Source organism: Peromyscus eremicus, chromosome 23 (assembly GCF_949786415.1).
Source record: "Peromyscus eremicus chromosome 23, PerEre_H2_v1, whole genome shotgun sequence".
Classification (NCBI taxonomy): Eukaryota; Metazoa; Chordata; class Mammalia; order Rodentia; family Cricetidae; genus Peromyscus; species Peromyscus eremicus.
Window position 1 is genome coordinate 32,245,318 of NC_081438.1, and position 21,546 is coordinate 32,266,863.

General features: G+C 56.2%; 1 protein-coding gene across 2 annotated transcripts; it reads left to right on the forward strand.

Annotated features, from left to right (window-relative positions):
• Window positions 1-1,191: 1,191 nt before the first annotated feature.
• On the forward strand, window positions 1,192-20,714 carry Pdgfa (platelet derived growth factor subunit A). 2 transcript variants are annotated; one of them, XM_059249168.1, is made up of 7 exons: window positions 1,192-1,749; window positions 3,087-3,183; window positions 8,125-8,229; window positions 10,544-10,731; window positions 17,728-17,854; window positions 18,277-18,345; window positions 19,825-20,714. In XM_059249168.1, the coding sequence occupies exons 1-6, from the start codon at window positions 1,687-1,689 to the stop codon at window positions 18,330-18,332; spliced, it is 636 nt and encodes a 211-aa protein (XP_059105151.1). In that variant the 5' UTR covers window positions 1,192-1,686; the 3' UTR covers window positions 18,333-18,345; window positions 19,825-20,714. The 2 variants fall into 2 exon arrangements, with proteins under 2 accessions (XP_059105151.1, XP_059105152.1); XM_059249169.1 differs by lacking the exon at window positions 18,277-18,345 and having other exon boundaries at window positions 1,196-1,749.
• Window positions 20,715-21,546: the final 832 nt, after the last annotated feature.

The following is a 21,546-nucleotide window of genomic DNA, read 5'->3' on the forward strand; positions in this document are numbered from 1 at the left end:
AACCCAGGAGTTCCTCACCCGTGGCTTCTTTTTCTGTCTTTCCTTCTACCCCCTCAGCTCCCCGGGTTCAGGGTGCGGCTGGGCCTTCGGCCAGGGGCTAGGGATCTGGAGGGTGCAGGGTGTCAAGGTGGCGATGAGGCAGGCGGCAGCCTCCTCCCCGACCCAGGCTTCGTTTCCACCTCCACGCAAGAGTGCAAGTTCCTCAATCAGGTGTCCCAGGCTTTGGCTCTGGGGCGCGGGCGCGTGGCAGCCGTCAGGTGAGTGCCCTAGACGCGCCCCTAAACCCGCCCCGCCTCTCCGCAGAGACTCACTCCCCCTCCTTTTATGGAGAGGGGAAGGCTAGAGCCCTGGATCCGCACGGTGGGAAGCGGCCCGAGCGCCGGGCGGGGGCCGGGCCGGCTCTCATGCCCTTTTTGGCGCAGCAGCTCTGGGCGCTGCCCTTTACTGCCGCTGGGGCCCGAGAGAGAGGCGAGCCGGAGACGGCCGTGCTTCTGCAGCGGCCTCCTCCCCTCCCCGCCCGGTGCCGCAGGATTGCAGCTGGCACTGAAGGGTGGGCAAGCTCGAGGGAGGGGCGCTCCGAGAGCCCCGGCGCCTGTGGGCTCCGAGCCGCGGGCGCGGAGCTTGGATGGATTTAGCTGCCTGCGTGAGCGCGTGTGTGGCCACTGCAGTGGCGGTGGCGGCCGGGCCCGATCTGGCCCGCGAGACCCCTGCGCGCTTCCGAGGTGCGGGTCCCGGGCCGGAATCCGGGGGAGGCGGGGGGCGGGGGCGGGGGAGGGGCGCGGTGGCGGCGCTATAACCCCCTCCCTGTCGCCGGCCGGCTCCACACGCGCGTCCTGCGGAGCCCGCTCAACTCCGGGAGCCCGGCCTGCCTGCTCCTTCTCCTTCTCCACCTCCTTCTCTGGTCTTCCCGCGGCTGCTGCTGCGGCAGCAGCGACGCCAGCTCGGCCCTCCGCCCGCCCTCCGGCCCGTGCGAGCGGTGCAGCGAGGCCCCGGGCGGGTTGGTTGCTGCCAGGCGGCGCGGCCGCGGGAGCTGCCCGGCCCCGGCGGGAGGAGGGCGGAGCGCCGCGCCGTAGCCGAGGGCGCGCCGCGGAGGGGCGCACGCAGGCCGCCGGGCCGCGCTGTGCTGGGCCGCGCCGTGCCCGGCCCGGGGCGGCAGCGGCGAGAGGAAGGCCCGGGGACAGGCTCTCGGGGCTGCCCGTAGCCTTCAGGGAGAAGCGAGGCGGCCGCCGGTACCGGGCCGAGCGTCCAGACAGGTGATCGGTGGTGCGGCGGGAGCTGCAATCACGCTCCGTGGTCCCCTCCCGGGGCTGACGGCAGCAAATATGCGGATTTACCGGCCGGGTCGCTCCTAAAGCCAGCGACGGGGAGCGAGCGCGGCGGCGGCCAGCACGGGGAACGCACCAAGGAAGAAGCCCAGCCCCCGCCCTCCGCCCCTTCCGTCCCCACCCCCTACCCGGCGGCCCAGGAGGCTCCCGGCGCGACTCTGTTCCTCCTCCTCCTCCTCGCTGGCTCTGCACTCGCTGCTCGCGCCGGGCGCGCTCCGCAGGCTCCCTGCTCTCCGCGCCACCCTCCTCCGGGCCGCGCTCCCTGAGGGATGGTACTGAATTTCGCCGCCACAGGAGCCCGGCTGGAGCGCCCGCCCCGCGGCCTCGCCTCCCTGCCGAGCTTCCAGCGCCTCGGGACGCGATGAGGACCTGGGCTTGCCTGCTGCTCCTCGGCTGCGGATACCTCGCCCATGCCCTGGCCGAGGTGGGTGCCACCCCCGCGCCTCCGTCCCTTCTTGGCTCCCTCCGCGCACGCCCCCCTCGGCTACCTGTTTCAAGCTCTGCAAAGAGCATTTCGATTTTGCCAGGGTGGTGTAATTTAAAAAAAAAAAAAATTCCCAACTGGGTTCTATTTTCTGCCATGCCCAAGTGTGTCTGGTGAGTTTCCAGCGCGTTGCGTCGCTCCGCCTTGGAGAGGGACGGGGGAGCCGCGAGGTGAACCAGTGGGCAGAAACTTCGGGGGGCTATGGGTGCCTTTCCAGAAGGGGCAGCCTGAACGCAGCGGACAATGCAGTAACGGGGTGCGGGCAGCGGGAAAGGGGGTGTGTGTGAACTGACCGTGCCCTGGGAGGGGACTAGGGCGGGCAGTAAGCAGGTAGAGGAGGGTGCGGCCGAAGCCCGGGACTGGGCAGGGTGGGCAGCGCCCAGCCGCAGTCCCCAGTTCCCGGTCCCCAAGCCCAGTTGGACGCGGGGCTGGAGCAGTCTCCGCCCGCCCAGGGCCTGCTTACAGGTGGCTGAGCGAGGCAGATGGGGCCGGGCCAGGCGCCCGCGCCCTCCCACCGCTACCACCCCCCAGTCCCCGGGAGCTTTGCTGTGATGAATGACTTTCCACAGCCCCTGTCGTGGGAACTTCGTGGTTGAGTCCCCCAGCGACCCTGACTCCCTTTAAAAAAACTGGGAGGGAGAGTGGGGGAGGCTGCAACAGTGGGGGTGGTCTGGGCAGGGACCGGAGAGGCGCGAGGTGGATATTTAACCCCTTGCGTTCCCTGCAGACTCTCTAAGCCCCGGTGGATTTGGGTGTCCTAGTCGGCGCTAGGGCCGTGACTGGGCCCGAGCCGGGTGGGGCGACCGCGGGCGTGTGCGCGTGGGGGGTGCACGAAGACCCTCTCCCCTGCGGGCTCGGCCCAGGATTCCTGGGAGTGAAATTGAACCCTCAGGCTAGATTAAAGTGTTGGGGCTGCTGTGACTCCAGACGTGGATCCGTGACGCATTTCGACCCTCTCTTTTTACGTGTGGATTTAGCTATTAAACCAGAAACTCCTCCGGCCCCTGGCTGCCCCCAGACACCCTGGGGAGGACCAGAGCGCGGGTGCTTTTTGTCTGAACATGTCAAGGCGGTGTTGGTTTTTTTTTTTTTTTTTTTTTTTTAAATCCAAGGTCAGACAAACAGGAATGGGGTGAAGGACTTGGTGGGGGGGGGGTCCCATCTAGCCCCACCCGAGCCTTTGGTTCTATGGCTTGGCCCGGGTCGGGCGGGTCTGCGTGGCCCCTGGGGCCGGGCTGGAACCCTGGGCGCGTCCTGACGGTGTGGTCTGCTTGCAGGAAGCCGAGATACCCCGAGAGCTGATCGAGCGGCTGGCTCGAAGTCAGATCCACAGCATCCGGGACCTCCAGCGACTCTTGGAGATAGACTCCGTAGGTAAATCGCGCCCCTGCCCCTGGCTGCGGGAAGGGCGCGGGCGGCGGGGCGGGTAGTCTACGAGAGGAACCGTACCCAGCGCTCGGCCGGGCCGGGTGCTGCGCAGGAGCGCACCGAAAGGTCAGACTCCACTCGCCGGCCATAAACGCCCAGGCGTATGAGTCAGGCGTTTCTCCTGCAGTCGCCACTTTCTCTCCCAGCGGCAGCCGAGCGCCGCTTCGCTTGCCCGGGGGTTGTTTTTGCATTTAAGGGAAACGCAGCGGGTGTGTCACTGAAAGTTCAGCTTTAGAGTGTGCCGAAAGACCCTGCCAGGTGTGCGGGTCAACGGCCGCCTCTGGCCCTGGAGCGCGGGAGCCCGCCCTTCGGGCGCGCGGCTCTAGCAGGTCTTCCGCCTGGCGAGGGCCCCCAGAGTGATTGAGGAGCTGGTCGGTCCGGGCCTTTTGTAAACTCCTCTCCCTAGTGCCTTGATTGCCCGGGGCTGGGTCCCTGTGGTGGCCACAGGAGGCCGATGTTTTTCTCAACATCATCCTGTAAAAAGGCGCGCCTGGGACACATGCGCTTGGGGCTATTTTGGGGGCTCCCGGCCTCGGGCTAGAGCCAAGCCACTGTAGAAAACAATTTGTAAATGTAGGGTTGGATTAGACTCGGATCGACAAGGGCTAAAATAGAGGGTCATGGTGGGGGTGGAAGAGGCGCACTGTGTGCTGGAGGACAAGGTCTCCTGTCTTTTGTGACAACCTTTTCAAAGTGAACTCTTGGCCTGGGTATTCTTTTTGACACACTGGGATAAAATTTACCAGCTGAAAACAAAACAACAACAACAAAAAAGGCCGGGATGAGTTTGTCAGGAGGAACTAGAGGCAGCTAAAGTGAAGAATGCTAAGTGATGATTTCCCCCTCCCCTCCTCGCAAACTTTTCAGAAAGGGGGAGTGGTGAGAGAATTAAGTAAAATCACATGGTCTAACCATTTGGAAATTTGTACCTAATTATGGTGGTGGAGAGGACTGAACTGTTTTTGTTGCATGCCAAAATCATTTTTTAACAAGGCGGCCCCGTTTCAGTAGTTTCTTGACCCAGGAAATCCTTGGCCTGATCCTTATCAGGAGTGGCAGGCCTAAGGTTTCACTTGGAGATTAAGAGTGGGACAGGGGGTTTTGATCTGATCCCTTGATGTGCAGGCCTGGGTGGAGGACTTGGCTTGGGTCACTGGGGAAATACTCCCAGAGTTTTTGCTGGTCCCCAAAGACTTTGGAGACTGAGGGACTGCTTTCCTGCCCAGCTTAAGTCAGGGCTGGGCCTCCTGCTGTCTGGATGCTGGGGAAATGGGCCATTCACTTTCTGCGGGGACCATTCTTATGCTGTTTTCTGCAGCCACGCCTCCTCCCCCACCCCACCCCCCACCATTAATGCTTTTAGCACCGTGGTTCTGTTAGGTTAAGCTGATGTGCCCAATGGGGGGCTGGAGGCTTCTGGGTTGAGGCCTCCTCCTCAGGAGGGTCCGAAGAGAAAAAGCAGTCCAGCCCCTCTGGAGGTTTCAAATTGCTTCTGTAAGAATGGTGTGTGTCCCATGGGATTTAGGACATCCACCCTCTTCAGTCCACCTGTCAGACACTTGGGGGGTCTTCTGAGTACCAAGTGTGGGTGTGGCCTGCCCTCCTAGTTTCCCAGTCTTGAAGACGGGAGGAGACCCCTTTGTGACACCAACACAAAATGAAGTCTCCCTGCTGGGCCATCCCCTCCCTGTTCTGGTGTGGAAACTAACTGGAGTCTAGTCTGGTCTGTGGACAAGAGAGGCTGGTTGGCTCTCCTCGTTCTCATTTGGTTCCTTCTTGAAGTGAAGAGCTCTGTGGCTTCAGGCTGCTGCAGAAGGCTGCAGACAGCTGTGGTGGTCAGTCAGAGTCAGCTGGAAGGGGTCCTCACTGGGATGTTCCCGACGGGGGCCTCCCCAGCTGGATTCTTGATGTCCCTCTATGTAGGTTGCAGGCAGCAGAGAAAGGCTTAGGGGTGTTCCAGGCTCCCCAGCCAACTCTTCCTCCAAGTGGGTGGAGCTTTGTGATTGGCACATGGCTGGTCTAGTGGGCTGGCGGCATCCCCATTTTCCAGATGGGGAAACCCTGAAGGCATCTCCTCTCAACCTTGCAGCTCCTTAGCTGTGTGGCTCAGCTCCAGAGGTGGCAGGATTGCAATACATTGCCAAGAATGTCCCTGAGCCCAGAGCATTCCATGGTTGAGTCAAGGAGCTCAAAGTGGCCTTTTAGTGTGGCTTTTGGGTCTAGAGACTGGCATGCAGCCTTGATGTGAACTGCAGCTCAGGAGTTCAGGTCGTGTTTGTGTGTGTGTGTGTGTGTGTGTGTGTGTGTGTGTGTGTGTGTGTGTGTAACGGGAGCTTTGTTCTCTAGAGCCGCTGGCCAGGCGCCCGTGGGTCATTGAGTAACTGATACATAAACATCCCATCCCAGGCTACTCATAACACTGTGGCCAGGACAGGGCTAGTGGACTCTGTCTGTCCTTCCTCCAGCCGACAGACATTGTCACTGAGACATCTGCATAGGACAAAGGGAGATGACTTGGTTGACCTGAGAGGGACTTAGCTGCTAATTCATGATGGGCTCTACTGTGTCACACAGGATAACATCGTCAGGCTCCCAAAGACCTCATCTGTGGTACATCTTTGATAGTGGGTAGTGGGTCAACCGTTGGCTTGTGACCACCTGTTTTCTGTTTTTTTTTTTTTTTCCCTGTTTGGTTTTTTGCTTTTTTAAAAGATAAGGTCTCGTATAGCACAGGCTGCCCTTGAACCCTCTTATGTTGCCAAGGATGTCCTGTCTCAACTTCCATTCATCACCACACTTATTCAGTGTTGTGCTAGGGATAGAACCCAGGGCCTTGTGTGTTCTGGACCCTCTTCCAGCTGAGCTGCATCCCCAGCTGTTCGTTTGTTTATTTGTTTTGTTGTTGTTGTTTTGTTTTCTGAGAAGGGTGGCCTTGAACTTCAGACACTCCTATTAGGCCACCACATCTGGCTCGTGACCTCCTATCTTGATCTGGGCTTGTCTTGGGCTTGTCTGAATAGGAGCTGTGGCCAGTCTCTATGGCAGAGTTTCTGTCTGCATCAGGCTCAGTCAGGAAACCTTGAGTCAGGGAATCGAGCCACTGGATGGACCTGTAGGGTCCCAGCTTTCTTTTGGTCTTTACTTTTTGGGTTTTTAAAAATTTTTACTTACTTATTTATTTTTATCTTTCAGAGACCGGATCTTGTGTATCCCAGACTGGCTTTGAATTTACTTTGTATGTGGGGATGACCTTGAACTCTGCGTCCCCCTTCATGCACTTCCCGAGTGAGGGGGGGCTCACTCCATGCCCGTCTGACTTGTCCTTGTCTTGCTCAGTATCTCTGGGGTATAGTGCCTTGGCCTCTGCAAAGCCCGTGACACCTACTATGTGCACGTGGAGGCAAGCGTGGCATCAGAGGACTGCAGTTGGCGCCACTGCCCACTCTCCCAGGCCCTGTGAGTGGATGGCCCATTCATCTCTTGTTAGTTGGGCCATGGCAAGATGGTCATCACCAGGTCGTGACTCATCCTGTCACTTTTTTGTGAAGAGATACTTCTCTGTAACAGTTGGTTGATGGGAAATTTTTACTGCGTGAGCAGTTCTGATCTTATTTTGGGTCTTTAAAAAAAAAAAATCTGTGCCATTGGAACATTGAGTCATTTTAAATAGTTTTTGGGCTCGGATTCATCGTTGACATTCACACCTTAGGCGAGTCTTTGCTTTTCGTCTTAAACGTGTGGGTAGCAGACATCTCAGGGTGGAGGAGGCTGGCATGTCTCCTGTTGGTTTGTGGATGGTGTGGTACCTGGTGGGGTTTCTATTGCCCACCAGGAGGGCCCTCCATTTGGGTGGAATGCCACTAACTGTTGGGACCCAGGGGAGAAAGAAGAGTGTCCCTGGGGAAAAAGCAGGAGTGTTGGGGGGGGGGGGTCTTTGCTTGGAGTCTGCACGGTATAGTCTGGGAAGGCCAGGTATAGATTATATTGGGGTTGCTGCTCTGTCTACACAGCATGTGGCAGAGCTGTATGTCCTCCTGTCCCCACGAATGGAAGAATTTGGGGGCAGTGTGTCCCAGGGCGTGGGTTCTCCAGGCTGATCTTAACTCTGTCCTCCGTTCTGTGGGTAAGGGTAGCCCTATCTTTGCTGGACACCTGGTGGCCCTCGACGTGTGAACGGATATTCCTTCAAGCGCTGGCTTTTCCCCCCACTCCCTTCCGTAGGCCTTTTCCCTGGGCCCCCAGGACTCTAGCCTCAGGCCTGTGACCGCACGCCTCGCTCCTCACTCCACTAGCAGCCGCACCCCTTTGCTGTTTCTCATGGCCTCTGGCCCTCAGAGCAGGCTTATTTCAGGAACAGTGGAGGTTTGGCTGGCAGCCCAGTCTGGCGTTAGCTTCCGATGCCCCTCAGAGGTTAGGACACTTCATCAAAGCCTGCTTTACAAGAGGGAGGCCCTGTACATACAACAGCAGGAGAGAGGCCGCCGCCCTTCCCATCTTTGCTGCAGCTGATAGTGGTACGGCTCCAGAACTGGGCCCGGCTGGGTGGCCTTGGGACCCGCCTGGCCCAGTGCTGACCTCCAAGGGTTCCCTTTGGAGGTCACATCGCTTAAGGGAGAGTACCTGAATGCCTTCCTGAAAGGACCTCACTTTTCCACAGGAGCGCTGCATTTTGGGGACGTGCATACTGACGGGATAGGAGGGAGTTGGTTGGAGGCGCACATTGGAAACAACCCCGTATGGGAGTAGTGGGTCTGGGATCGGGGACTGAGCCACTGCCCCGTGTCCTGGTGCTCTGAAGGCTGCTGTATAAGCCTCGGCTGTTCAGGTCCCAAGGGAACGGCACGTAGGTGTGGGCACCGGTTACCATATTCTTCTCTCTACCTGTAGGGGCTGAGGATGCCTTGGAGACAAGCCTGAGAGCCCACGGGTCCCACACCATTAAGCATGTGCCCGAGAAGCGGCCTGTGCCTATTCGCAGGAAGAGAAGTATTGGTAAGCACGGGAGGGTATGCAGCGGCTGGAAGGGAGCTGGTCCCCATTGGAGCTCTCTGCTAACTCAGAGGGATAGGCACAACCACCCATCCTTCCTCCACCAAACAAAGGCTCTCTTGGCCTCCTGCCCTCCCCGTGGAGGCCGCCCGCCCTCTTCTCTCTAGAGTGTCTCCCGCCTGCCCTTCTGCAGTCTTGTGCCTGGGCCAAGAGTTTTTCCAGGAGGGGAACATTATAAATTCCTTAAGTGCCCGGTCTTGTCAGGGCCTGTCTGCAAGGAGGCTTCGTTGGAAAACGTGGCCAAGCTTAATTTCCAGTTCCTGATGGGAGCTCCAGCATGCTCCCGGGCTTCAGCTGCAGGGCTGGGTACAGGCTGGAGTGTGCTGGCTGGACACCTCTTCCAGTGCCCCTTCCCCATTCACCTTTGTCCCTCGGGTCCCACTTGACCCTCATTCTGGGGACAATTAGATTCTCTCAAGATCTGTGCATTCTCTTCCTCGGGTGGGGTTGCAAGCGTGACCCGCCCAGTCCCAGCTCAGCTAAGGGTGCTGTCTACATACTGTTTGGATCCTGGGCAAGTGGGTCCCTCTCTCTGAGATTTAGTTATCAGTAAGATGGTGGCTTTTATCCATGCCTCGTTGACTAGCAGAGAACTTTCCTGAGGTGAGAATAGATGGGAGCTTCCAGCCAGGCCTCAGTCATCCAGCTAGGACTATAGAGTCCCTATTCCCAACTGAGCTGGGGGGAACTGACGGCAAACCATGTAGGGAGCCGAGGCCTCAGTGTGGGACTCACTTGGAAGGTTCTACAAGCAAGGGCTGTGGTGAGAGATGTAGAGGAACCAAGCCCAGTTGCCCAGTGTGCTCAGCCCAGTGTTTGGGCCCTCTGTGTTGGAGGGACTCATAATCCAGAAGGACAATGCAGGCCCTCGAGGACAGGGAGGAGTCTGGTTCCTATCTCTTCACTCATGCCTTCCTTTCTCACTTCCAGGGAGTCTGTAAACACCTGTGTAGCTCCTCTGGGGTGTGTTGGCAGCTGTGGGTGTACATACTCCTTGTGTCTTGTAGGTTAGGTTCACTCCTGCTGGTTAGCCGGCCCAAGTCTTGTCTACCCTGAAGACCCTGGTCCCTCTACTCCTTCCAGCTCCGAGTCTAGGGTTGAGGAGCCCTTCAGTGTTGATGGGGCGGCAGGGACAGTCAGTAGGTAGGCCCCAGAGGCTTCCTGGTACCTCAGCCACCTCTCCACACATTGGCTAGTCCCAAAGCTGGACACTACCAGGTAGCCGTTGTATAGCGACCAATGGGGTCTAGGATTCAATGGGGTTAATGGGGATTGCTTGAGGAGGAGAAGGGTGTGTATCCCAGGGTCCTGAGGGGATTTCTTGTCTGCTGTGCACACCTGGCAAGCAGATGGCCCCAGACTGGCTGTGTTCACCCTATGTGATTAGTGCAGGTCAGGAAATAGCTGCCTCCTCCTTGGGGGACAAATAAGTATAGTTTTGCTGGCTTTCATGACCAGATCCCCAGTTGTGGGCTATGTGGAGACTGGGGTTGAACTACTACTCTGCTGCCCCACTTCTTAGACTGCAAAAACAAGGAGAGGGGTACTAGGGATGGAACCAATGCCTTGTGCATGCTAGGCAGGTGCTCTACCACTGAGCCACACCCCAGACCCTCACTGGGGATTCTAGGCAGGTGCTCTACCACTGAGCCACACCCCAGACCCTCACTGGGGGATTCTAGGCAGGTGCTCTACCACTGAGCCACACCCCAGCCCCTCACTGGGGGATTCTAGGCAGGTGCTCTACCACTGAGCCACACCCCAGCCTCTCACTGGGGGATTCTAGGAAGGGACTCTACCACTGACCTATACCCCCAGCCCCCTCACTGGGGGATTCTAGGAAGCGCTCTACCACTGACCTATACCCCCAGCCCCCTCACTGGGGGATTCTAGGCAGGTGCTCTACCACTGAGCCACACCCCAGCCCCTCATAGTAGTGATGTTGGGGGGTTCTAGGCAAATGTTATGTCACTAAAGCCATTTTCCTAGCCCTCTTCACTTTTGAGACAAGACTCCCCTAAGTTGCCCAGGCTGGCCTTGATCCATGTCTGTAGCTTTGCTGTTTCAGCCCTGTACATTCAGGGGCCTGTTGGCAACCAGTATGTTCTTTCATACTGGAGGCTGCCACAGGGACGAGTCCTGCCCAGGTCCAACCTAGGTGGGCATCTCTGGATTGGGACGGGAGATCGGAGGTAATGTTTGTACGCTGCCGGTAGACTCCTAGGTCTCCTTATTCGCGGTGCTCTTGCCTTTGCAGAGGAAGCCATTCCTGCAGTTTGCAAGACCAGGACGGTCATTTACGAGATACCTCGGAGCCAGGTGGACCCCACATCGGCCAACTTTCTGATCTGGCCCCCGTGCGTGGAGGTGAAGCGCTGCACTGGCTGTTGTAACACCAGCAGCGTCAAGTGCCAGCCCTCCAGGGTCCACCACCGCAGTGTCAAGGTGAGCCCTGCCCCCTCTGGGCATCGGCATTGCAAGATGCTCTTGGGCTGGTGGCGTGGTTTGAGGGGAGGACGCGGCATATGACTTAGGGTTGTTAGCACACAGCTCCCGTACAAAGCCTGGGGGTGGGGGGTGGGGGGTGGGGTGAAGATGAGGTGGGGGGGGAGGCTGGCTTTAGCAACCTTCAGGAGTGACTGGGACATTCAGTGGTCACAGTGTGCTGCTGTCATTGAGGAGTTGGGAACGAATGTCTCTTTATCCTAGATAGGGTAGCGTCTGGGTTGGGCACTGATGGCCGACCAAAGACGGTAGTCTACACAAGTCCAGTGTGCTGAGCCAAGGGTGTTGTTTTGATTCCTTACAGGAGTGTGGGGGACTCAAAGGCAGCCATAGCTCAGGGAAGCCCGCCCTAGCACTGGTGATGATGCCACATCCCTAGAACTTCCTCCCGCAGAGTCTTCCCTCGGCAGCAATTGTTACTGCTTATATATGTATGTGTGGATGGGGTACTTGTGAATCTTTCTGTGCTTATTTCATTAGCTTCCTGGGTCTTATTAGCTCCCTCTAGGAGGTAGTGTTTTAACTCAGAGGAAATAGCCACATACCACCAGGAGAGGTGTTTGGGGCCCATGGTTTGCATGCATGGTCATTATTTGCATAGATGACCATGGAACTTGGGTCTGTTCCCCTCTGGATCTGTGTGTCCCTTTGTGCTCCTGGGGCTCAGTTGTTGACCTTCTTGCGGGATGATGGAGGGTTCTAGCCACCAGGGGTTTCATTTCTCTTTGGGCCTGAGTCTAAGAACATGGTTGAAGTCCTGCTGTGTATGTTGCCAAGGCTGGGACCCTTTGTGTTTCTTCAGACACTTTAGGACAGTGGTTCTCAACCTTTCTAACACTCACCTTTAATACAGTTCCTCATATTGTGGTGACACCCCCCACCCCACCACCATCGCTCTAGATTGCTCTGCAGTCTGAAAACTGACTCCACCTGGCTGAGGCCCTTTTGCTAAATGTGTGACCATTTGGGTGACTGAGTAGACACTAAAGACTCTAAGACAGCTGAGGGGCTAGAATGTCTCTGAGGATGACATCTGCTTCTCACACAGCCAGGCGTCTGTAGCCAGGCTACTTTTCTTGGCTGAAGGGTCCCCAGAATGATGCACGAGGATTTCGGACCCCATTCTTCCACCCTAGTAAATCCATCTCAACCCCCAACCGTCTGTGACCCTTGGCCCCGGTGGAAGGGAGGGGCCAGGAGAACATCTCCCTCGGTAAGGACCTGTATTCAGTAGCTCATTTGTGACCCACAATTGGACTCCTGAGAGTTCCGGGGCTTGACTGAGGAAACCCCACATCATTGCAGGCATCTTCGGGATTGGACACAGCATCAAAAGCCTGGGCTTTTCCCAGGGCCCCATGGACTTGTCTGGGGTGCTCTCTGGGTTTGCTCTCCACCCTCAGAGTGTAGACAGGATGTTGGCTACCAGCAGAGTCATGCTACCAGGGCTGGCTCAAGCACCCTGGTAGCCATGTGACCTGGACCAGCCTCAGCCTTTCCTTGGGCCTCAGGGTTCCCACCGATGGTATATTGAGGAGTCTGGAAAGCTACCATCTTGTTCTTTGGGTACAGGTGATAGCTTTAATCTAGGGTAGGTCTGTCTGTTTATCCATCTGTCTGGCTTCATTCCTTGCCTGCCTGCCTGCCTGCCATGATGGACTTGTGTAGTCTAGGCTGGCTTAGAACTGTGTAGCCCAGGCTGGTGTTAAACTTGAGGTAAACCCCCCTCAGCCTCCTTGACCAGTTGGTGGTGGGCTCACAAAAGTGAGCTGTGACAATGTGAGTTTAGGAATAGTTTTTCCATGCTGGAGACATGCTCAAGGGGTGGGTAGTGTGACGAGTTTTGACTTGGAACTTTTCAGTCTCCAGCTCCTGGGACATGGACTGTCCATTCCCACTGGAATTGATTGCTCCTTCTCTGTCTGTGCTGTATGGGACTGTGCCTTTACCCCATGGGGCTCATTTGCCCAGCAGGGTGTTGGTCAGTTGAAAGGGACCAGTCTAGTTCTGGTTGGGCTAGGCTCTCCCATACTCTTTCTTAAGCACCCACCCACATACACCACCACTGCCACCCACCCAGAGCTGGGAGGGGACATCCGGCCCCAGATACTGCAGGCTCTGGCAGAAGGGACAGAAGGTCAGCGGAACAGGAGCTCCATTGTGGATGCCATCTCTGCAGCATTTGGGTGCTGACCTGGATGGATGGAGATGGGCCCACAAGTCCCAGGGGTGGGGACTCAGGGTCAGTTCAGCAGGGGTGGGGCTGATGATGAGGCTCACAGCAGCCATATATACCCTGTATTATGTGTGCCATCAACCCTGGTTCCGGCGTGTGTGTGTGTGTGTGTGTGTGTGTGTGTGTGTGTGTGTATGTGTGTGTGTGGTTTCCCCTTCCTTGTGCTGTAGATTAAACCCAGGACTTCTGATAGGCAAAGATTTACCACTGAGCCACACCCCAGCCCCTCACTGGGGGATTCTAGGCAGGTGCTCTACCACTGAGCCACACCCCAGCCCCTCACTGGGGGATTCTAGGCAGGTGCTCTACCACTGAGCCACACCCCAGCCCCTCACTGGGGGATTCTAGGCAGGTGCTCTACCACTGAGCCACACCCCAGCCCCTCACTGGGGGATTCTAGGCAGGTGCTCTACCACTGAGCCACACCCCAGCCCCTCACTGGGGGATTCTAGGCAGGTGCTCTACCACTGAGCCACACCCCAGCCCCTCACTGGGGGATTCTAGGCAGGTGCTCTACCACTGAGCCACACCCCAGCCCCTCACTGGGGGATTCTAGGCAGGTGCTCTACCACTGAGTCACACTCCAGCCCCTCACTGGGGGATTCTAGGCAGGTGCTCTACCACTGAGCCACACCCCAGCCCCTCACTGGGGGATTCTAGGCAGGTGCTCTACCACTAAGCCACACCCCCCTGTAGTTTTTGTTGTGAGACGGGGTCTAAGTTACTCAGGCTGGCTTTGAACTTACTCTTTAGTCCTAGTTGAGCCTCCCAAGTGCTGGCTGGGGTGACATCTGAGCAGCCTGGGCCCTCACCTCAGCGTGTGCTGCCTGGCCCCAAGTGCCAGCTGTGCTCTCCAGATCCTGCTGTGGAGGCTGGAGAAGGATGCTCTGTGGACCTGCACAGTGGAGCATAGGCCGGGCTCAGGGAGCTACCTGTGGTGTTTGGCCTGGACAGAGGTGAGGCCTGTCCTGTCTGCGTCGCACGGGGCTGCTAAGGGGTTGGGGTTGGGACTGCCAAGGGGTCAGCTCAGCTCTGAGCCACTGTTTGAACCTGGCTGCTGAGCTGTGTAGGGAGGTTCAGTCTCGTGCTCAGGGCTCTGCTGGGTCAGACTCCAGGCTTCTAGAAGGAAGGTGTCCCCATCTTGGTTGGGTAGGGTCTGGAGCTATGTTCTAGGGAAAGTCCCAGGTGGGCTCCATCAAAGATTTCAGAGAAGGTGGCCAGGCTGGCTTTAGCTCTGAAGGAATAAGTCTCAGGGTTCCCCCTCTAGTGAGGGGCCTTGGGGTCTGAGGAGGCTGGGGCAGCATGGCAGAAGACACCCCAGGTGTGCTTGATGTATATATGTCTGGGGTCTCTTTCCTTCAAACTGCTATGTGTGGGGCCCTCGGCCAGGTGGGGCAGGGGTCCCCCTGCCTTTGAGGCCTGGCGCCAGCTTCCCTCCTCAGTCCATGGAACACTTGGGTAGCTAGAGCATAACACCCTCTTGGTCAAGTGAGAGGATTGGCCTGCGAAGGCCCCTGGTCTCTAGGGCTGTGTGGCCTCAGGGCCACCTCGCTCCTTTCAAGTCCAGGCTATTAGAAAGCAGAATTGACTACTGAGGGACCTGGGCAGGTTGTTGCTTGGCTCAGTTTCTCGTCTATTAAACCAGGCTGTGATAGTGTCCATGCAGCTGACCTGCAGGAGGACTGTGCTCTGTGTTCAACTCCAAACCAGCAGTGGCTTTTATCATAGCCGACGCTGTCCTGAGGCTTGCTTGGGAGCAGGCTGGCAGGGTGGCACTCGGGGTTGAACTTGAGGGAGCTGTGGGCTGCTTGTGGAGCAGGTGGGGCTCCTGGGATTTTTACCATCTCGTTTTTTGTACTTTCGCGGAGGCAGTTTTGAGAATTTAGTATTCGTAACATGTTCTTTGGGCGGGAAAAATGTAGCCATTTCCTGGCCAGACAGAGGTAGCAGAGCGGGCTGGAATCCTTGCATTCCCGAGGCAGGTGCTCCCATAAACCACTGTTTGTTTTTGTCTGGTAAACATGGGCCTGTCTGGGAGAAAGGGGGCTCCCTAGCTAGAGCAGCTCATCAGTTGCCCCTCATGCAGGGGACCCCTAGGCTCAGAAGGGAAGGTTGTACCTGCCCTGCAGCCGGGGTCTGGGTCTGGCTGGTATCAGCCCCATGGGGAAAAACTAAGGGGTGGGTCAGGGTGGAGAACTGTGACTAAGGCCAGGCCAAATGCCCTTCCGACACCTGGGTTCAGGGCCTTGTGAGGCTTACCTGGCCCCCACCATAGAGGCGGTGGTGGGAGGCCAGAACACCCACCTGCTGGTGTCTGTGGCCAGGCTCTCCCTCAGGCCTGGGTTTAGCTGGGCAGTCTTGAAGTTTGCTGGATCACCAAGGACTATGGATACTTTGAGAGGTTGGGGACTGTGGTAGGGTCCATTACAGTACCTCTGCCTACAGCTCCCCTGGGGACTGGCTGATGTTTTTCATTTGGGAGAACTCCCTCCTCCCTGACCTACCCAGGGCTCTTTAAGGGAGGGACAAGGGGTTGCCCTTCCATTCCCTGGGGTGGAGTGTGAGACCACACTTCTGAGCTTAGGGACTGGGGCTTGCAGTACCTCTGGGGACATGCTGACTTCCTGAACAGAGCTTGGGGGCTCGTTTTAGTAAGAAGCCTTCTGTGAACAGGGACTCCTGTTGAAGCAAGCTCCTGTAGGGTGGCCCCGTCCTGTGTCTAGGTGATTCTTTAATGTTGTGTCTTTTGCTGGTTTATTTGTTTTTTTTTTTTTTTTTTTTTTTTTGATACATTGTCTTGCTCTGTAGCCAGGCTGGCCTGGAACTCAGTATGTAGCTCAGGCTGGGCTTGAACCAATCCTCCTGCCTCAGCCTACTGAGTGGGATTCCAGGCCTGCTCCACCATACCCACTTGACTTCTGAGTGCCTCTGCAGAGGTGACCTTGCTCGAGCCACCTGGGTGGGGGTGACCAGGGCCCCCACCTCACAGGTCAGGTTGGAGGTACCTGGACAGCATAACCGGACTACACCTCAGATGCCTCTGCCTTCGCTGCCCCTGGTTGCTGCTCCCCCCACCTCCTGACATAGCGAAACCTCCTGGGCTGGCCCTTGACCCCTGACCCCTGGCCCTACGCCCTACACGCTGAGCTCATACTTGGCAGACGGTGTTCACACCTGAGGCACCCACACGACTTCATACGCCCGCCGGGCACCTGGCACCCTTTGCACTCACGTTAACCATTAATGTAGCCAAGGTGGTAGTCATAGCAGAGCCTGGCCGAGTCTGGTCCCCAGTGCTCTGAAGCAGCTGCTTGAGCTGGATGCAGGCCTGACACCTGCTTGGGTCCTGAGCTTCGGTACCCTGAGAAGAGCAGCGGAGAATGTTCCCCGCCCCAAACTCTCAGTCACTCTGGGTGGGCCAAGCATTGTCCCCACCATGGAACGCCCAAGAAACTGCCACCTCTAGGTGCTGTAGGCCACCCGGGGTGGGTTCAGCCCCATTATAGCCTCAGTTTCCCCAGTGTATAGTGAGATGGGAGGCAAAGATCCCTTCAGACTATTCTGGGAGGTGGACACAGATTTGGCGCTGATTGCATGCAGGGTTGGGAGGGTGACACATGTTCTAGGTGGCATCGAGGTTGGGACAAGCTGCCAACCATGCTCTCCAGGTCACCTCGGGAGAGGGCTGACTGTGCCTGGGTTTTCTTTTCTATCCATGGAGGTGACAATCCTGCCTCCTCACTGGCTGGCCAGGAGGGTTCATGAATGCTGGTGTCTGGAATCTGAGGAAGGTGGCCTTGAAGTCCCCCATCGACCCTGCTGGAATAGAGCAGGGTGTGACCCGAGGCTGCCTCCTGGTGCAGTTCTTGATGGGGAGGGAGGATTAAACAACTGCTGTATGGTCCTGTTAGGGGAGTGTGGGGCCTGTGCACGCCACTCCCGTGTGTCTGTGTGTGTGTGGAGTTGACAGCCCTGAGAACGGCAGACTGTAGTGGCCAGCGTCCGGCCAGGACCATGGGAGGATTTGCCTGGGACTCGAGAGTCCAGTATGAACTTTTGGTATCTGCTGTGTTGCTGTGTCTCCAAGGACACTGGGTTGAGAGGGAGATGACTCCCTGAGTGAGGCCCCTTCCTCAACAAGCTTTGTAGCCAAACTGCTATCCCTGTCCGAGGCTCCGTTTTCTCCACTAACAACGCAAACGCCAGAGCAGTACTGTGGTCCACCATCCTGTGCCCAGTTCACCCTTTCTTTGCTGATGTCCTTTGGATCTTTTGGGCACTTATGAGTCTCACGTAGTCCCACGTTGCAGCACTCTGTGTCGCCAAAGATGACCTTAAGTTCTTGATCCTCCTGCCTCCACGTCCTGAGTCCTGGGATTACAGGCTTGTGCCACCACATCCATTCAGTTTATATGGTGCTCAGGGTGGAACTCAGGACTTTGTGGATGCTAGGCAAGCACTCTGCTAACTGAGCCACATCCCTTGCTGTGTAGCCCAGGCTGGCCTTGAACTTCTGAGCTCCCGAGTGCTGGGATGGCAGCTGTAAGCCTAGCATCATTTAGGGTTTATTTCGAATGGAAACAGGTCTGAGCTAAAGGGAAGATGCCTTGGGGAGGTTAGAAATCTGAGTCCCAGTTTGGGGAGCCAGGCAGGTCCCCCTCAGGCACATGGTGTTGACGCTGGCTTTGTTCCCTTGGCAGGTGGCCAAAGTGGAGTATGTCAGGAAGAAGCCAAAATTGAAAGAGGTCCAGGTGAGGTTAGAGGAACACCTGGAGTGTGCATGTGCGACCTCCAACCTGAACCCAGAGCATCGGGAGGAGGAGACGGGTGAGTGGCCAGCGCTGGTTATTAGCTTTTTGTGTGTGGGTCCTAAGGGATATCACAGAGTGATGGGAAAGTTGCTTCCTCTGAGTGAGGCAGCAGGCCTGATTTCCCAGCTGTCCACACTGGCTTGCAGAGCTAGAGTCAGGTAAGCTGTGCCTGCAGGGTGCCACATTCAGGTGGGACGTTAGACACTGGATTCAGACTGTGCCCTGCTGCCCTGGGTCTTGACCTTCATCCTGCCCAGCGTACCTGTACATTGCCAGCGTTCAGGCAATCCAGGTGCAGAGAAAGACCCGGAAGTGTCTATGCACCAGGGTGGATCGGGCTTGCTTTCTGAAAGATAAACACCTCTAGTATTTATTGCTGTGGCTTCCCACCCCAGGCCCTCAGGAGGCCACTCACCTTCCCTGCCCTTTCCTTGACAGGAAGGCGTAGGGAATCAGGTAAAAAGCGGAAAAGAAAAAGGTTAAAACCCACCTAAGGCGGCCGACCAGGTAGGCCCTGCCCGCCGGGTGCGCTGGGGGACTCCCTCACAGGGCTGGGACACAATCACACCAGCGAATCAGCTTCCTGTGGGCCCTGATTGGCTCAAGGCTCTGTGTGCTTCTGGGGCTGCTGGGCTGGGTCTCCTCGCAGCTACAGCTTTTGCCCTTCTCTTGATTATTGATCAGGCACCCAAGTGCCCTGTGGCGGGAAGGGTGGGTGGGTGGGTGGGGGGCGCGCTCTGGTGGTTCTGCTGGAGTTACCTGGGGAGAGGCTGCCCGCTGCACTGACAGAGGAGTGGCTTTTACAGGTGACAGGTGAGGCTTGTGGAGCTGAAGAGCTTTAAATGGGCAGGGCAGTTGACTTTCGTAACCAGTAGCAGCATGGGTTGATGTCAATCTGTGTAAGATGAGGAGGGGAAGCCAAAGCAGATGTCATTGGTGTCCCTTCTGTTTGGTACTGTAGATTCTGTCTGCAGAATGACTCTCAGGACCCATGGTGGTTGCTAGCACTCTCGTAATTCCGCACTGGAAGAGTCAGGTTGGGTAAAGAAGGGCCGGAGAGCCTCTCAGGAATGCTTGTTCCCAACCCACCCTGTGACGCTGTTTTTCCCCGGAAGCGTAGGGAATGTAGGTGAGGCATGTCATTTCCCAGGCCCGTCCTGAGTGTCAGCTTGTCTGGCCCAGAGAGCTGGAGCCTGTCTGGCCGAGTCCTTCCTCCTGGCACATGGGCCTTAGGGGCATCCAAGACAAACAGTTATTCTGGGCAAGAGAGTCCTCAGAGATAGGGTGTCTGAGAGCCCTGGCTCCCAGCAGGAGTGTGGCTGGGGATGCCTGCTTTGGGCATGTGTCTCCTCGAGCGGGCCCTTGGGGTTGTTCCATGTGGCTCTGATGGGCGCGCTGCTGACAGAGACCCTCTCCAAGTGAGAGGCAGGTGTTCCCATGCCTGCCTGTGTCCTGTTGGCCACCGGGCTCCGGGCTGTTGAGTAGAGGGATCATTGGCTCATTACGGAGCCTCGTGATAGCTAGTGTTTGTCCACACAAACCACAAAACAGCACCACAAAACAGACACACACACACACACACACACACACACACACACACACACACACACACACAAACATAGGTCTGCTGAGTCACAGAGGCCCATACATAGTGTGCCTGGCAGCATCTGTTTTCCTAGTTACTTCATGGCCCAAAATGTCTGCCATACCTCCATCAAGCACAAGCCTTAGGCTGGAAGAAAGATAAGGGAAAGGGCGAAAGAAACTTTCTATGCCTTAGTTTCTCCATCTGTGCAATGGGAGCATGGTTTCTTCTGCGAAATGCAACCAGCCTAGTCCCAGCTCCTAACTGTGGAAAACTTGATTTATTTATTTTTTTAAATGACACATCAAGCTCCTATCTTAAGACGTAAGTTGTGTGGGGCCAAGTGGCTCTGGTGTTTTCTCTCTGTGGTCATAGCCTCAACTCTTCCTCTCTTCCCACAGACGTGAGGTGAGATGAGCCGGCCGCCCTCTCCCGGGACACGGATGTACGTGGCGTGTGACATTCCTGAACATACTATGTATGGTGCTTCATTGCCAATGTGCGTGCGGTCTTTGTTCTCCTCCGTGAAAAACTGTGTCCGAGGACAAAGAGACAGTGTCTGTTTGTGCAGTGTGACATCAAAGCAAGTACTGTAGCACTCGGAGAGACAGTGAGAAGGCTTCCTTGTCACAGAGAGCGAAAACAAAACCACAAAAAAAAACAAAAAACCAAAAAAAAAAAAAACAAAAAACAAAAAAAATCAACAAAAAAAAATTAAAAACAAAACAAAACAAGAAAAAAAAAATCCCAACAACAACATAAAAACCCACCACAAGAAACAAAGACTGAGGTGGGTGGGCGGCAGGAGGGCCGTCCTGCAGGACTGACCCTTGAGTGGTGGCCCATGGTGGCCACCGCCCTGGATTCTGCCCGTGGGCACAGGTGCTTTTCACCGAGGACGCCCGGAGCCTGCCTGGGATGCTGCCCGCTGGTTCCACGAGGGAAGGAAGCTGAACGGCTGGGAGATGCCCATGGGCCTGGAAGCCGCCTCGCTTGAGTCTGCCTAAGACCTTCCAGACGGCCTTACGTGGAATTTCTTTTTCCTTTTCTTTTTTTTTTCTTTTCCTTTTTTTTTACACCATAAAGTGATTAAGCTTTTTCTTTTTATTCTCTGCCTAGCTTTTTTCTTTTTCTTTTTTCTTTTTTTTTTTTTTTTTAAATCTCTTGGATGACATTTTCGTCGATAACACGCACGAGGCTGCTGTAAGTTGGGACAGCGAGACGGTTATTTTTTCCTAGCCAAACTAATGAGGTGTATTAAAATAAACATGGTATACCTACCTATACATCATTTCTGATGCGCCTCTGGCTTCCTGTGTTCCTCGGCCCCTTTAGCGTTAACTTCTAGCTTTAGTCATATGAGAGGACTATGTGGGAGTCATTCACTTGGGGGTTTACCCCCCCCCCCCATTGCTAAATGGCTTCCATGGCAGTGCAGAGATGTGGCTGAGATTATTTGGGGGTAAGCCATTGGGCTTCACTGTTAAACAGAATTGTGTGTGCGTGGTTTCCTTGTTTTGTTTTGTTTTTGTAAAGGTGAACTTTGTATTTTTAATATTATCAGTTTATATACCTGAGAGCCTGCTATATATATATTTTTTATTTTGAACTAAAAGGAGAAAAAAAAAACAACAAACTTCATGCACATCAGAGGCATTCTGTGGTCCTGTTTTTCTAGTTGCTTCCCGGAGTCGCTCCATCCCCCCACTCTGACCTGTCATGTGGTTGATTTGGGGGTGTGAAAACTTGGGGATCGGTCGGAGACTCAGACCTGGAGAAATGACAGGCTGTCTGCCCTGGGCTCCTGAATGGAATGGGAACCGACCAGAGCGGACTCTGCTGCCTGCAATCGTGAGGACAACACCCTCTACAGACAGAGCCAGATGCTGGTGAACATCAGCCCGTGGATGGGTCAATGTGGGCAGTCTGTGGCCTGTGGCCTTGTGACTCAGTCGCCATCAGAGGTCCCCGTGGCCCGTGGGCTGTCGTGCATTCTCGTGAGAAGTGTCTAGGAGTCTAGCAGCTCACCCTTACTATGCTTTGGTTGGACACTCTCCAGGTGAACAGCATGGCTCAGAGGCTCGAGGGCTGTGCCACACGCCAGGCCTTAGCACTCTAGGCTG